The 12,923-nt window shown below is 49.2% G+C and overlaps 3 protein-coding genes across 4 annotated transcripts in view; all 3 read right to left on the bottom strand.

Moving 5' to 3' along the window:
• The window catches only part of CUNH2orf72 (chromosome unknown C2orf72 homolog), an 11,501-nt gene extending 7,122 nt beyond the window's left edge, over positions 1–4,379 (bottom strand). The window contains exon 1 of the mRNA XM_042042384.1: positions 4,366–4,379. Within this exon, the coding sequence (XP_041898318.1) occupies positions 4,366–4,379 (14 nt within the window). The remainder of the gene's footprint in view (positions 1–4,365) is intronic.
• Positions 4,380–5,476: 1,097 nt separating this feature from the next.
• On the bottom strand, positions 5,477–8,865 carry LOC121671092. 2 transcript variants are annotated; one of them, XM_042042335.1, is made up of 3 exons: positions 6,865–8,865; positions 6,262–6,395; positions 5,477–5,544 (listed from the first exon to the last, which is right to left on the bottom strand). In XM_042042335.1, the coding sequence occupies exons 1-2, from the start codon at positions 7,418–7,420 to the stop codon at positions 6,289–6,291; spliced, it is 663 nt and encodes a 220-aa protein (XP_041898269.1). In that variant the 5' UTR covers positions 7,421–8,865; the 3' UTR covers positions 5,477–5,544; positions 6,262–6,288. The 2 variants fall into 2 exon arrangements, with proteins under 2 accessions (XP_041898269.1, XP_041898268.1); XM_042042334.1 differs by having other exon boundaries at positions 5,477–6,395.
• A 95-nt stretch (positions 8,866–8,960) lies between these two features.
• On the bottom strand, positions 8,961–12,789 carry RPL35A (ribosomal protein L35a). The gene is made up of 5 exons (XM_042042336.1): positions 12,704–12,789; positions 12,344–12,386; positions 10,871–11,023; positions 9,861–10,005; positions 8,961–9,017 (listed from the first exon to the last, which is right to left on the bottom strand). The coding sequence occupies exons 2-5, from the start codon at positions 12,352–12,354 to the stop codon at positions 8,994–8,996; spliced, it is 333 nt and encodes a 110-aa protein (XP_041898270.1). The 5' UTR covers positions 12,355–12,386; positions 12,704–12,789; the 3' UTR covers positions 8,961–8,993.
• Between the last annotated feature and the right edge of the window lie 134 nt (positions 12,790–12,923).

Raw genomic sequence — 12,923 nt, 5'->3', positions numbered from 1 at the left:
CCCCCGCCGTGCGCCCTTTCTGGCCCCGCATCCGCACCTCCCCTAACCGCGGCCCCGGCTCCGCACCGCCCACTGCCGCGCACCCGCCCCGCCACCCTGCACCAGCCCCGGGCACCAGTCCCGGCCCCCAGGCAGAGCAACACCCCGTGCGCACACCCAGGAGCAGCGGGGCGAGAGAGTGTCAAGGATCCCCCCCAGTCCCGTCCCGAGACCCGCACAACCCCGCGGTGAACAACCCTTGCCTGCTCCCGGGTGGGCACAGCGGAGAGGGTACTAAAGAGCCCCCGGATCTGCACACAACCAGACTCAGAGCCCTCGCACAGGCTGGTCTTGTTGCCAATCAGGAGCTGATAAAATTCAGGCAAAAAACTGCACTGTGGAGGGGCTCAGAAGGTGAGAGGGGGATGAGGAGAGGCTGTGGTGGCTGCAAAGTGGGACACACACGAGGTCGTGATAGAGCAGCTGATCATGCATCCCCAAGGTGCCCCCATGGTGTTACATCTCATACCCCAGGGCAGCAATGGAGTGGCCTCTCTGGCATCATGTGCACTATGCCACTGCACAGCCTGGCCAGGCTATAGCGACAGCTGGAAACAATTCCACTTTGGGAAACAATTACACCCTCAAAGGACATACCCACCCCACTGATCACAAGTGCACACTTGTGTGCAGCCCCCACACCACACGCTGCATCTCTGAGTCCCTTCCCAAGCCAGTGTGCTTTGACTTCCCTTCTGCCACCTCCATGCAAAACACAGCCCGCAAACACGGACCCACAAATATCAGCATCACTATGTCCCATCAAAGCACAAATGTTTCCAGGGATAAGTACAGAGCTTTAGTCAGGGCTTCAGTGCTGGCACTTGTTACACATATCTCTGCCAGCTGACGGTGAATGAAAGCCACTGTGCCCAGCCCTGACACTTGCATGGGGAAGTTCCAGTCCATGGCATGTGGTAAATACTTCCCCTATGCCGTATCAGAACAGGCTCCTCCAAACCGGTAACGTCTTATCGCAAGAACCTGGGAAGGGATAAACAGCTCAAAGGTGTAAACGGCCAGAGTCACCTTGGCCAGTTGCTCTCTGAGGCTTTTTGGAGCCAAACCATCTCTTGTGGGATGGGTGGAGGAGTCTCTGAGTGCACTGGGGGTGAAAGTAGAGCCAAAATCCATGTGCCTGACCTGGATCAGTGATTCCCAATATATGCATTGGGGCACGCTTATGCCACAAATGTGGCTGAGCCATCATGCCTGCTGCCTGCCTATACTCATGGCCATCTGTCCCCAAAGCCGAGCAGATCAGCAGCCACAGCAGAAAGGGATGTGCCGCAAGCTGGTGCCCAGGCACAACAGAGGTGTGGCAGCTCTGGAAGGTCCAATTTTAATCTAAGGAAAACATTTGCCCCAGCTATGACAGGCTTAGCAAACACTGTCCCAGGCCAGCATCATGGACAAGGGCTTCAGAGAGACTTTCTGCCCTGGGTCCCAGCAAAAGTAACTTACTCATTGACAAGTGCTGATAAGCAAATGGGACAGGGGGAAGGTGGGGGAGATAAAACAGAAAGATTAGGCTCCTCTTCCAAAGACCAGGATCTATTGTTGCAAGAGCCCATGCTTCCATGCCAGTGTGGTAGACCTGAGAGGAGCTGTCAACATGGGAGGGCTACAAAGTTAGATATAATTTAACAGCCAGGTCTGGCCTTAGTGTTACCCAGATTTTGTGTTTACAAGGATTTCTTTCTCATCTGTTCAGAATCCTGTTTGTGGTCCTATGGATGAAAGCCCAGGGTATAATCAGCATCATGAGTTGTGCCAGCAGCAGTAGGAGGTAACAGGAACATGTGCTGGCCCCCAGAAACAGTCATCTCTCTGGAAAACTGCCACAACAAGATCCACAGAGTGTTTGAACTTCTCATGAGCTGCCAGCACAGCCTGTGGTGTGGTGGTACTGGTTAAAACCTGACTGATGTGCAGACCATTACAGCACAGCTCTCATAGGGCTCTTTCAGAGCAGCGCTATGCCAGTGACTCGCCTAGAGATGCCAGGATGCCTCAGGCACTGGGAAGTTGGCTTTCTAGCAGGCAAATCCCCAGATTTATGAAGATGATTCTTGCAGAGAAGGTATAGAAAAAATTGGGAGTTTTCTTCCTAACTCAGGCACACCACTGGCTACTTCTTTGCAGTAGCCCCAATGTTCAAACTGCCAGCACAGCTACTAAAAACTAGTATTTGGGAGCTGTTCTTCATGGCCACTGCAATTGTTTAGTTAATTTTGGGTACACATGTACCACTGCCAGCATAGGCTGGTTGGAAAGGTGAACGTCACCCACAATACCCAAACAACATTGTTTACATTTCTTTACTCATTAACAGAGGTAAGATCTAACGCATACAACTTTATCTCCCTTTGTGTTACTTAAAGAGGTAAAACTCAAAACAGTTCAGAGGCAGTCATGAGCTCAGCAGCATTTGTAGTCCCCCACAAAATGTCTTCAGAGCCCTGTCAGGAATCTGAGCAAAAACACAGATGTATTTAGAAGATCTGACACTCCATCAAACATCCATCTGATAGTCACAGTTGTAGAGAATCACTACAGACAGCCCTAAATGAGGGTCATCACATCCCTTACATATGCCCGTAGCTGTCCAGAGTAGATACAACATCTGTTCATTTTTGACTTCAAAGGAGGAGTGAAGATGCTTTGTTCAGAGAAAAAAGTCTGGCATGTGTATTAGTAGTGCCTTGAAGCCTAAACAAAATCAAAGGTCCACTGCATTAGAGCCTGCGTTTAGTAATATTAACCTTTCTTCTGAAGAGAGTAGAAAGAGGACAGGGAAAAAGGATTCTTGTGCTAGTTTTGATGATAGAAGACCAGAGAGCCTGAATGAGCAAGAAGGAATCTGTAGGAGCCGTTCTGAGCCTGATGTCCAAACCCAACCCAGCTCCTAAATTCTTCCTCTCAGCAGCTTTGGTGCTCACAGGGACACTTAGAAAAGCCTCTGAGCCACCTAGGAGCTGGGACTGGCTGCAGACAAGCTAAGTCTCAACAAACCTTTGCACATTTGCTCTTCCACTGATCTATTCTCCAAAATTGCTTCAATTATTACTTTGAAAAACACATCCTTACTAGATGCTGGAAAGCATCTGCTTTACTTGTATAGCACTACCCAGGCATTGCTGCAGGGCACCAGCACTCGCTGAGCTCTTCATGCATGGAGACCTTTCTGAGTTCCCCAGAGACGTAGTAGAGGAGGTAACTGCAAGAGAAGAAAATACTCCAAACCCCACTCCTGCCTCCAACATCCCAGTCCCAGTGATTCCCTTCTAGCCTGCCTCCTGTTCACTCCTCCATGGCTCTTCCTATTTCCTCCACTGACCTGCCCCAACCTCCCCTCAATCTTACCAGCCCCTGAACCCAAACCCCTTCCCACTTTTCACCCACTGGAGCTTGAACTTTGTATAAAACCAGACATGAACCCTTTCTGTGACAAGTTCAGTCACAACTGAATCCAGACTCTAGGGTCACATTGTTCTGATCCAGGTCCCCTCATCCCAGACCCAGCCACCTCCAGGACCAGCTGAGGCAGCCCCAGTTTTCATCCCATGGCAGCCTGTACCAGCTCAGCCCTGGCCTGGATCCATCCAAGTCATCACACCCCTCTGGGCTCCACTCAGCAGAGGTTACACACCATAAGCAAATAAAGCTGGGAAGTCCCTGCCACCTCATGGCTGGGACACAGCCTGGCTTCCTGATGGGGAACCTCAAACTTTTGTCTTGCCTCTTTTCTCCAAAATTCTGTTCCCTCTGAAAGTTGCCCATCTCTGCAGTTGTCCTATGTTTCCTCATGTTTCCTTGAGTCACCATCCCTTTCTGGATGGCAGAGGGGCATAGGAAGGTATGGCTGAAGACGAGGATGGAAGCTTGGCACAGGGCCATGTGCAGAGACCCCAAAGTGTTGGTCAGTCCTGATCACACAATAGGAGGGATGGCCTTCCATGCATGGAGGCTGCCCATCAGCCTATTCCAATCTTGGATCCTCCCCTGGAAGATGTTAAAGAACTGGCATTCAGTATGAAATCAGACCCAAGGACTAAGTTGCCTCTTCTGGCCTTTTTCCTGGCTGCCCTGCCAGAGCCTCAGCTGAATCCTTGCCTTTGTTTTGACAACACGACCCAGGACTAGCTGTTCACAGCCACCAGTCTCCATTCTTTCCCAGTACACACATGCCTTTGATACCAACAGCATGGATTGTCTGCACTTACCTTTTGCAGCACCTCTTAAAAGTCACCTCAGACCTCACCAAGCTGGGGGCCAATAGGTGGGACCACTGCACACAGACACAGGCTCTCCTGCCTCCCTCACCCTGCCTCGTGCATTCTCCTACCTGCTCCTCACAAAGCCCCTTCTTGGCATGGCCAAGCTCCCAGGTTCTCAGAACTGCTCCCTTTTATAAAGGCAAAGGGCAGATCCATCAGCTTCCCTGGCATTGCTGGAATCAGCAGAGCAGGTCAGTGTGGATCTGCCTGGTTTGACAGCCCTGAAAGAGGCCACAAAGGGGCCCTTCTGGTACACTACAGGGCACCCTAAGACTTCTGTGTATCCACCCAGGATTAAGTGGAGAATGAGCAAGGGTGCAGCTTGAGAGCACCCACAGATAGCCTTCTGCCTCCTCTCCTCCTCAGCTCTCTGGGTGACCACACTCCTCATTGTCCCAGCCACACATCCCTGTGGCTACATCACTTGCCCTTGCAGGGCATTCCTGTGCTCCCAAGTTCTAGCCAGGATTTCAGCCACATCTCAGAGTTTTTCCCCCCCTTCACCTTGACAGTGCCCCACATCACCCTGCACAGAAGTGCCTAGACACAGTACAAACATGCTGCCAGGGGAGAAACTTGAGAGCTGTGTAGATTATGGCTGGATTTGGGTGGTTATCTGTGTGTTTCAGATGCTACAGGAAATAATAGACACAGAATCTCATTGTGGCTTTTTGCTTTAGTGATGTCCTAATATGATGATCTTTTAAAGCCAAACCTTTTTCACTCACAAACAGCCTGAACTGCACGTCTTGCTTCGACTAAAGAGAACTATTTCTTCATTAGCTTGACCCAAAACCCAAAACCCAGTGTCCTCAGCAACAAGAGGCAAAATTCATCTCATGGAAATGCTCGTGGAAAGTCTCTTCATCAACAGAGCAATTGGGTCACCTCATCCAAAAGTCTGCCAAACACCAGCACCACCCAAACACTTAGAGCAAGGTTGTTTTGCTTCTTAAAGCCACATCCTTAAGGATGTGGAAAGAACCCATATTTGAAAAATAACCTGGAGGATCCTTTCTCTGACAAACATTGGTTTACAGGATCCATACCACCCTCAAATCCCATCCCTTCTGAGTGGTTTTTTACAAACCTGCAGCTTCAGTAAGTTTCACAGTCTTAGATATAAAAAAGCTTATAGATACACACAGACACAGAGGAACGAGATAAATATCAGGTGTTTAATCCTTCTTTTGATGGTAATGAAGATCTTAGGATGACAAAAGATCTACAAAAAACACCAGAGAAAAAAATAGATATATAAACTCCCAATGCAAAAAGATGCAGCTACCTATAGTGCTTTGCCATGCCCAAAGAGGATGGGAAATGAGTTCAGGTATTATGTGGGTAACTTGATTTAAAAATAATCTAGTGCTCCCACAGTTCCTCCCATCCAAAATAATCCATCCCAGTAATTCAATCTGCTGGATGTGTACCCACTTGATATAAGGTCAACTCCCTGCTATAAAGAACTCTGGGGAGTTTCAGGAGCTTTTTTGCTGATGGGAACCATGTACCACAGACTCCTGCACCCAGGTTCTCCTGGGAAAACATGGTCTTAGGCCTTAGTCTTGAGTTTCTCTCACTGTTTCAGTTTTGGGACAGTTTAAAATCTAGAGGCCTCTGGCCTGCTCTGATTCTCTCTTTGCTGACAGCTGTTTTCTTAGGGACAGGTTTCTTAGGGACATTTTGATAATCCAGCAAGGCATTTAATACAAAGAAGAAACTCTGATTTTTGATAAAACTTTCCCGGGGCAGATTGTTCAGCCAATGCAGGAAAGAACTCAGTTTTGTGGCAAGGACAGTGAGATGCTGAGGGCGCAGCGTCCCCTTCTGGCAGCAGCCACACACTGACTCTCATCCATGCAAAAGGCCTGGGCAGACAAGCAAGGGACCAGGAAGGGATCTGCAAAGGGACATCCAGCAGGACAGTGCTAAAACCAACCTGACAGGTTCTGCTGCCCAAGGGAATTCATTCTCCATCTGTCTTTGACACCTTCTCTTGCCTACGTTCAGGCAGAACTCGGCAGTATCTGAGCTCTGGGAGTGAAATAATGAATGGCTCCTGGGAGTCGATTTCTAGGGAAGGAAACACAAATGATAGACCACCACCCAGCACCATCCTTTCACAGCTAAGGCCTGTGGCCACCCAAAAAGGTTGGAACGTCCCTTCAATGAAGAACTCAGAGTCAGTGAAACCATGGCACTGTTAACATCATCACAGAAAGCCCCAGCAGTGACTCAGAGCTGCAGCTCTTACACAGGGCAGCATTTCCATTGCCACGTGTGTTTTGGGGCAAGAAGAGTTAACACCATCTGACTTGGAAAAGGGCACACACTTGGCTCAGACACATTATCCATCCCCATCCCAGCATATAAACACTCATTCTCATTTCTGGCTCATATTGCCTGCAAGGTCCAGCTTGTCTTCCCTCTTGTACCTGAACCAGTCAACAAGCACCACTTCCGTCTACACCATCCCTCAGACTCTGTCCTGAGCACGTTTTTGTATCCCTCACCCCTGTGTTTAGCAGTGTTACTGGGTTACCTTCATGGCAGTTCAAGGCTTCTCTCAGTGCCCTACAGGCAGCTCTCTTTGCCTCCAGGACACCTCCAGGCTGGCCTGGGCTGTAGATTGCAGTCTCCACGGTCAGTTGCAGGGCCCCGTCCAGCACGCACTGCATTCTCCTCAGCGCTCTCACTGCCTGGTCCAGCTGCTCCTGGGAGTCAGGACGGATCATCACAAGCACCAGCACGTCCGGCAGGCAGGGGAGGAGGTTCCTCACATCCCGGACAGCCTCCTCCAGGTGATCCCACTGCATGAGCCTTTTCAACACACTGGCTTGCCATAGCATAAAAATCAGATGTGGCGGAACCATATCCTCTTCTTCCTTTCCCTCACTCTCTGCCTGCTGTTTGTGCTTGATGTCCCCTGTGCCACACAGGTCCCGGGTAAAATCCACCAGCAATGAGGGAGCTCTTGAATCGGCATGGTCCACCTCCATCACACCCACCCGTCCATTCCGGCTCCCCAGCATGTCCAGTAAGTTGAGGAAATCCCAGGTGGTTCTGTCCACAAAGGAGACCGGCTCCTTTGATGCCATAGCTTCCTCTCACACGTCAGTTTACTGTGCTGCTGGGGAAAGGAGTAGAAGTAGCAAAGGCAATTGTGCAGCACAGGTTCAAAACAGGCACCACCTGCTGCTCTGAGCAGCCAATGCTGCGTTTGGTGGGACCAAATGAATGTGAAAATAGCAGAGTTTTGCTACAAAGATTCACAAATTGCAGCCACATGCTATTTGGGTTGGACCTTCCAGAGCCTTTGTACCTCGGCAGTCCGGTACAGTAGAAAGAGATGACAGAGGAGAGAGAAGGGAGGATTACATAATTTTGGGCACCTTGTATCAAACTCAAAAGGACTTACTACCATCTCATCAGCAAAATCCAACTATATGATAGCGACCACAGGCCTACCGGCCTGTTGTTACAGTCCACTTTGCTTACTACATTTTCTCCTCCTTCATCTGTAATGCATAAAGCTGAAAATTCCATCCATCCTTCCTTGAAACCTATGTGTCCAACCTGTTGGTAGTTGTGGAGGAGTAAAAGCCCTACTTGACCTGGCCCAACATCCCATAAGCTGCAGTTTTTCTCCACATGTTAAACAATTGCAGCTTTCCATGGCAAGGGCCCTCCTGCTGTGAAGGACAGCAGTGGCAGCAGGATTAGATCTTGAAGTCCAGCAAAATGATTTCTATACCAAAGCTGAGTAGCTGGGTCAAGTTTTTAAATTCCAATTCAAAATAAAGTTTTGATTTACCCAACAATGTATTCTGCCCACACAACTACTCCACCTCTTTCAGAAGGAAGAGGATTAGCTGTGAAATACCCACTCACTGCAAGAGATGTGCAAAGCCAGCAGCTCAGAGGGCTCCCTGACACACGCTGGCAGCAGCGCCAGGCAGGGAGAAGGAAGCTCTCATCCCCTGGCAAGGAAGGACTGCACTGGAGTGGGCTCAAGGTATGGCTGAGCCAACAGACTCACCTGCCTGACCCACTAGGGATGCATTGAAAATAATGGAACTACATGGAGCACTTGGAACCGCCCTCATAGGGCAGCCACAGGTCATTTTGGGACTGTGACATCAGCAGCAACCATGACAACCTGCACCTGCCTTAAACCTCCCTTCAAACTACCCAGTATTTTGGGGGGAATTTTCAGAGATAAGAAACTCTGAGCCTCACACTTCAAGAGATTAAATTCGTTTTTCACCACCTTCTTGTTCAACAAGCCTGGAAGAATTATGAAAGTGCTGTGAAGATGCTTAACTGCCCCACATGACATGCTGGAAGTAAGGCTGGCCAGGAAACCAGCATTAACACTTGGGCACTACAGAGCCATGTGAGATGAAAATGCGTTTAAATAACCTACACAGAGCAGACACTACAGGCACATGTGCTGCCCAGGTACACAGGGGCTCATTATTTGGGATTCTACCAGAACTACTATTTTGAGATGTGAGATAGGCTTTGCACCTGCTAGGATTTAGTGTCTCTCTCTGTGCTGTCAGCTCTGATACACTACTGAGAAAGAAGAAGTCTCTTTAAATTGGTGGAGATGATAAAACCAGAAATACACAAAAGTTAAACAGTCTTCATTTTATTTTCAATAAAAATTTAGATCCTAGATGGATACAGCATCTGTAAAACACAAAACCAGAGAGAATCACGTTAGAAATCTTGTTTTCAAACACAAGTTTTGCAGTTACAATCTAGATCATTGATCTCTTCAACTGCTATAAAAGCAATCCCCAGTTTACACAGAAGAGGTGTGAGAATGGAAAAGCCCAACAGCTGGTTCAGTGACTTGCAGCAGTACTTTGCTGGTGGCACAGACTCCGTGGCAGCCAGCCCTCCTGTGCACCAACAGCAAGAGTTCCCACAGCTCTGGATTTCAGGATTTATCTGTGCTGCTCCTAATGTGCTTTTTCTATGGCACAGGAGAAAGAAAGGAAGGACTACACCACTCCTTTTGACAACATCACTAAGAAAATATTACATCGCAACTCTGGGTGAGTGACCTAAAGGGACAGTCTCACTGAAGCCCTGTGGCTAAAATGCCAACTGTGGAGCAGGTGGGAGTGGCCAGGACAGGACAGCACAGTCCTCAGTTAAAACATTTGGGAGTAAGAGAAAAATCAAACAGTTAGAGGAGTAGAAGGGTGCAAAAATACACAGAACAGAAAAGAAGAAAAGAAATCAAGCTTGGCAGCTTTAGAAAGGAGCCGAGTCCTGGAACTTGAAGAGCCCTTCCACACAATGTGAGCAAGCACACAAACCCCTGACAATGAGACAAATCCCCTCAGCACAGGAAGCCAGGAATAAGCCTCTCTAGGCTCCTAAGGAACAGTGACTGAGCCATGCTGAACACCCAAGAGCAGCAGAACAAAACCAGAGTTCAAACATTCCCTCATACTATGTGGAAGTTAAAAGGCACTCAAAACCTGCCAGTAAGTATCTTGTTGCTCAAACACATCCACTTACCACCCGGATTCTGTGTCCAATGGCCTTGGCAGGAAGGTTGGAGCGGAACTTGGCACGAACCATGCCACTGTTCCCATGGGCACGGGTCACCTTCCCCCAGATCACGCGTGTCCGGTTGGGTTTGCCTCCGGGGGTTACCGTGTTGCTGGGGAAAGGGAGGCAAAGAACAGCTGAGCAGGGCAGCCACAGCTCTGCTGTCACCAGCAGTGACAATGTGGTCTCTTTGAGGCACATCAATAATTTAGTTCCATAGCCATCTTTAACCTGACCAATGCTCACTTTTATTTACTTATGAAATTTGCCAGGCCTGGGATTTTCACTGTACATTTCAAAGGGGTAATTACAGCTTGTAATTTATCAGAAGCTCCACTGGACAACTATTAATAACTTACAAAGCTCAAAAATTTGGAAAACACTTTTGCTAATGTGATTAACCCAAAAAATCAAAAACGTGAAATTGCCAACACCTTATTTGTAAGATTTCTCCATACACACTGAAGGCAGGAGAAGAACAGGCCATTGGGATAGATGGCAAAAATTCCCTTAAATGAAGGGCCACGTGCCATGCTGGAAATGATGGTGGTCAAGTTATCAGTCTGATCAATTTTATTCAAGGCAATTCTGAACTCTAACAACTGCACTCAAGGAAAAAAAAAAAAAGGAAGTGGAAGAAATAAGCAGCTGTTCCCAAGGTCTCTACCAATGGCAGCAGAGCAGAAGTAACAGACAGTGCTCTGAAAATGGCACACAAAAGTCAGGATACAAATTCATCCAGGCTTCACAAAATCATTTTACTGTTTAAGTAACTCAACAGCTCATAGTACTCAACACAAATTCACCCACCTCAATTTACCCTATCAACCCACCTTCAGTTTTTGTCAATCTTAGGCAAAACTTGTTTCTCATCCCACTTGCTCTCTGACATATCATATAGTACCATTATGTCCTAGCATCTGCAAAACCTGATACAGGAATTGGCTAATTCAGCATAAGAATAAAACATTCCTTACTTTTTAGCTTTGTACACATAGGCACACCTCTTGCCCAGGTAGAAGTCTGTCTCCTGACGGGCATAAACACCTTCAATTTTCAGAAGGGCCGTGTGCTCCCGCTGGTTTCGGAGGCCACGTTTGTAGCCAGCAAAGGTGGCCTTGCACCACAGCCTAAAAACACAGAAAACAGCTTCAAATTATAATTCACTCCAAAGTAACAAAAGTAAAAACTAATCACAGGCTGTTTCAGGAGAAACTAACTCTATACCGGTAGAAATTAGCAAAGGCAGTACCCGACTTTTACAAATCACTGCAAATCCTGACGTTCAGTGAACAGAGGAAAGCTGAGTATCTGGAACATTAAGTATTTATGAGAACTTTCCATTTTTTTGCTTGTCATAAACTCCTGGCACTACAGTACAGGCTCCATACTAAGTTTCAAGTGCTTCAGCATTAGCAGATATTGCTTCCAAATGTCGACTAACATTGATGAGTAAACACTGCTTTTTTTCTACACACCACAGGAAGTCTCCTGTGTCACAGTAACTGCTATAGAACGTATGAACTGCCCCTGATTTGTAGCCTCAAAGGACTTAACAGCCAGAGCAACAGCCTGACACCCACTGGACACAGACACTGCACAAACTCCCCAGCAATTCTTCAGGACAAAGTCCTGTCTGCACTGCCCATGTAAAGTCATTGTAAGACTTGCCCACACCCCGAGTACACAGCACATCTGGCCCAACGGCATCCAGCACCTGTCCTGGGATATAGCAGGATCCAACTGAGATATCCAGTTCTACCTGCCACACATGTAACAGGAGATAAACTCCAGAGATAAATACTAAGACATAAAGCTGTGATTCACAGAATCACCGAATGGTTTGGGCTGGAAGGGACATTAAAGACCATCCAGTTCTGACTCCCCTACCATGGGCAGGGACACCTCACGCTAAACCAAGCTGCTCAGAGCCCCATCCAGCTCGGCCTTAAAACACTTTCAGGGATGGGGCAGCCACAGCTTCTCCAGTCAACTCAAGAGTATTCAGATTTAATCCCTTCATTTACAAACTCAATCCCTAAATTTAAGTAAAGTCGGTGGCATAATAGGAAATTTACTCAAGGGAAAAACTTGTTGCTTCCTTTACTCAAAGAAACAGTGTATGTCAGAGCTCTACTGTACACTGGAGGTTCACAAACACTGTGATAACAAACCCATCAATTTTATACTGACATTTACTGACCGGCCAAGGAGAGCGTGGCACATCGTAACAGCAACTACAGCCAACTCAAGGCAGAGAATTCAGAATACAACACACAACTATGGGCGTTTAACAGGGCCCAGCAGGACACTGGGCAGAGGAGATATCCTGGAAAACGAGAGCAGCCACACGAACACTGCTCATTGCCTACTGCTTCAGCAAACACTCTCAGGAACACTTCCACAGCATTACAGCAGCGACCCGAGAGTCACCTCAGGCACTCACTCACCTCCCGGTCATGGTGTCCTCCCGCAGAGCCGGTCCCGGCACGCCTGGAAACGACACACAGCCATGAGCCTCGGGCCGGCATCTCCGCCCGGCCCGGAGAGAGGAAGCCCGAACACCCGGGGGCTACCCAGAGCTCCGGGACCCTCCGCTCCCCCACAGCGCAGCCGCCTCAGCCCCGCTCCAGCCCAGGGCCCCGACCCGCGGTGGGGCCATCCACCGCGCATCGGCGCCATCCCGCCCTGTGTCCGCCCCGGACCGCGCCATCCGCCGCGTCCCGCGAGCCCCGCGCCCGCCGCCGGCCTCACAGCGAGGACGACACCCCCCAACCCCGCTCCCGGTCCTCGGCCCCGCTCGGCCTCACCCCCAGCGCCCCAATATGGCGGCAAAAGAGACCCGCCCCGCGCTGCCTGCCGGGAAACGCGCTGCCAGGACCCGCCGCAGGCGGCCCGAGCGCTGCCTGAGTGGGCGGCACCGAGTCGGTGAAGGGGGTACAGCGGCCCCGCGCCGTCTCCGCAGCGCCCCGTGTCCTGTCCCCGCGTTCCCCGGGGATGATCCCCGGAAGAGCGATCCCGGGAGGGGCG

The sequence above is a fragment of the Corvus kubaryi genome, unplaced genomic scaffold (genome assembly GCF_017639235.1).
Source record: "Corvus kubaryi isolate FWS band 111438036 unplaced genomic scaffold, C.kubaryi_AGA036_p1.0 37397, whole genome shotgun sequence".
NCBI classification, from domain to species: domain Eukaryota; kingdom Metazoa; phylum Chordata; class Aves; order Passeriformes; family Corvidae; genus Corvus; species Corvus kubaryi.
The sequence above is the reverse complement of the archived record's forward strand: the minus strand, read 5'-3'. Positions and strand labels throughout refer to the sequence as shown.

Coding starts and splice junctions, on each gene's coding strand:
- LOC121671092 (XM_042042334.1), bottom strand. CDS start 7,420: ATGGCATCAAAGGAGCCGGTCTCCTTTGTGGACAGAACCACCTGGGAT. Junction 6,396..6,864: donor AGCCTTGAACTGCCATGAAG/GTAACCCAGTAA, acceptor TTCCTTCCCTAG/AAATCGACTCCCAGGAGCCA.
- RPL35A (XM_042042336.1), bottom strand. Junction 10,006..10,870: donor TATGTGTACAAAGCTAAAAA/GTAAGGAATGTT, acceptor CCCTTTCCCCAG/CAACACGGTAACCCCCGGAG. Junction 9,018..9,860: donor TTGGACACAGAATCCGGGTG/GTAAGTGGATGT, acceptor TGTGTTTTACAG/ATGCTGTATCCATCTAGGAT.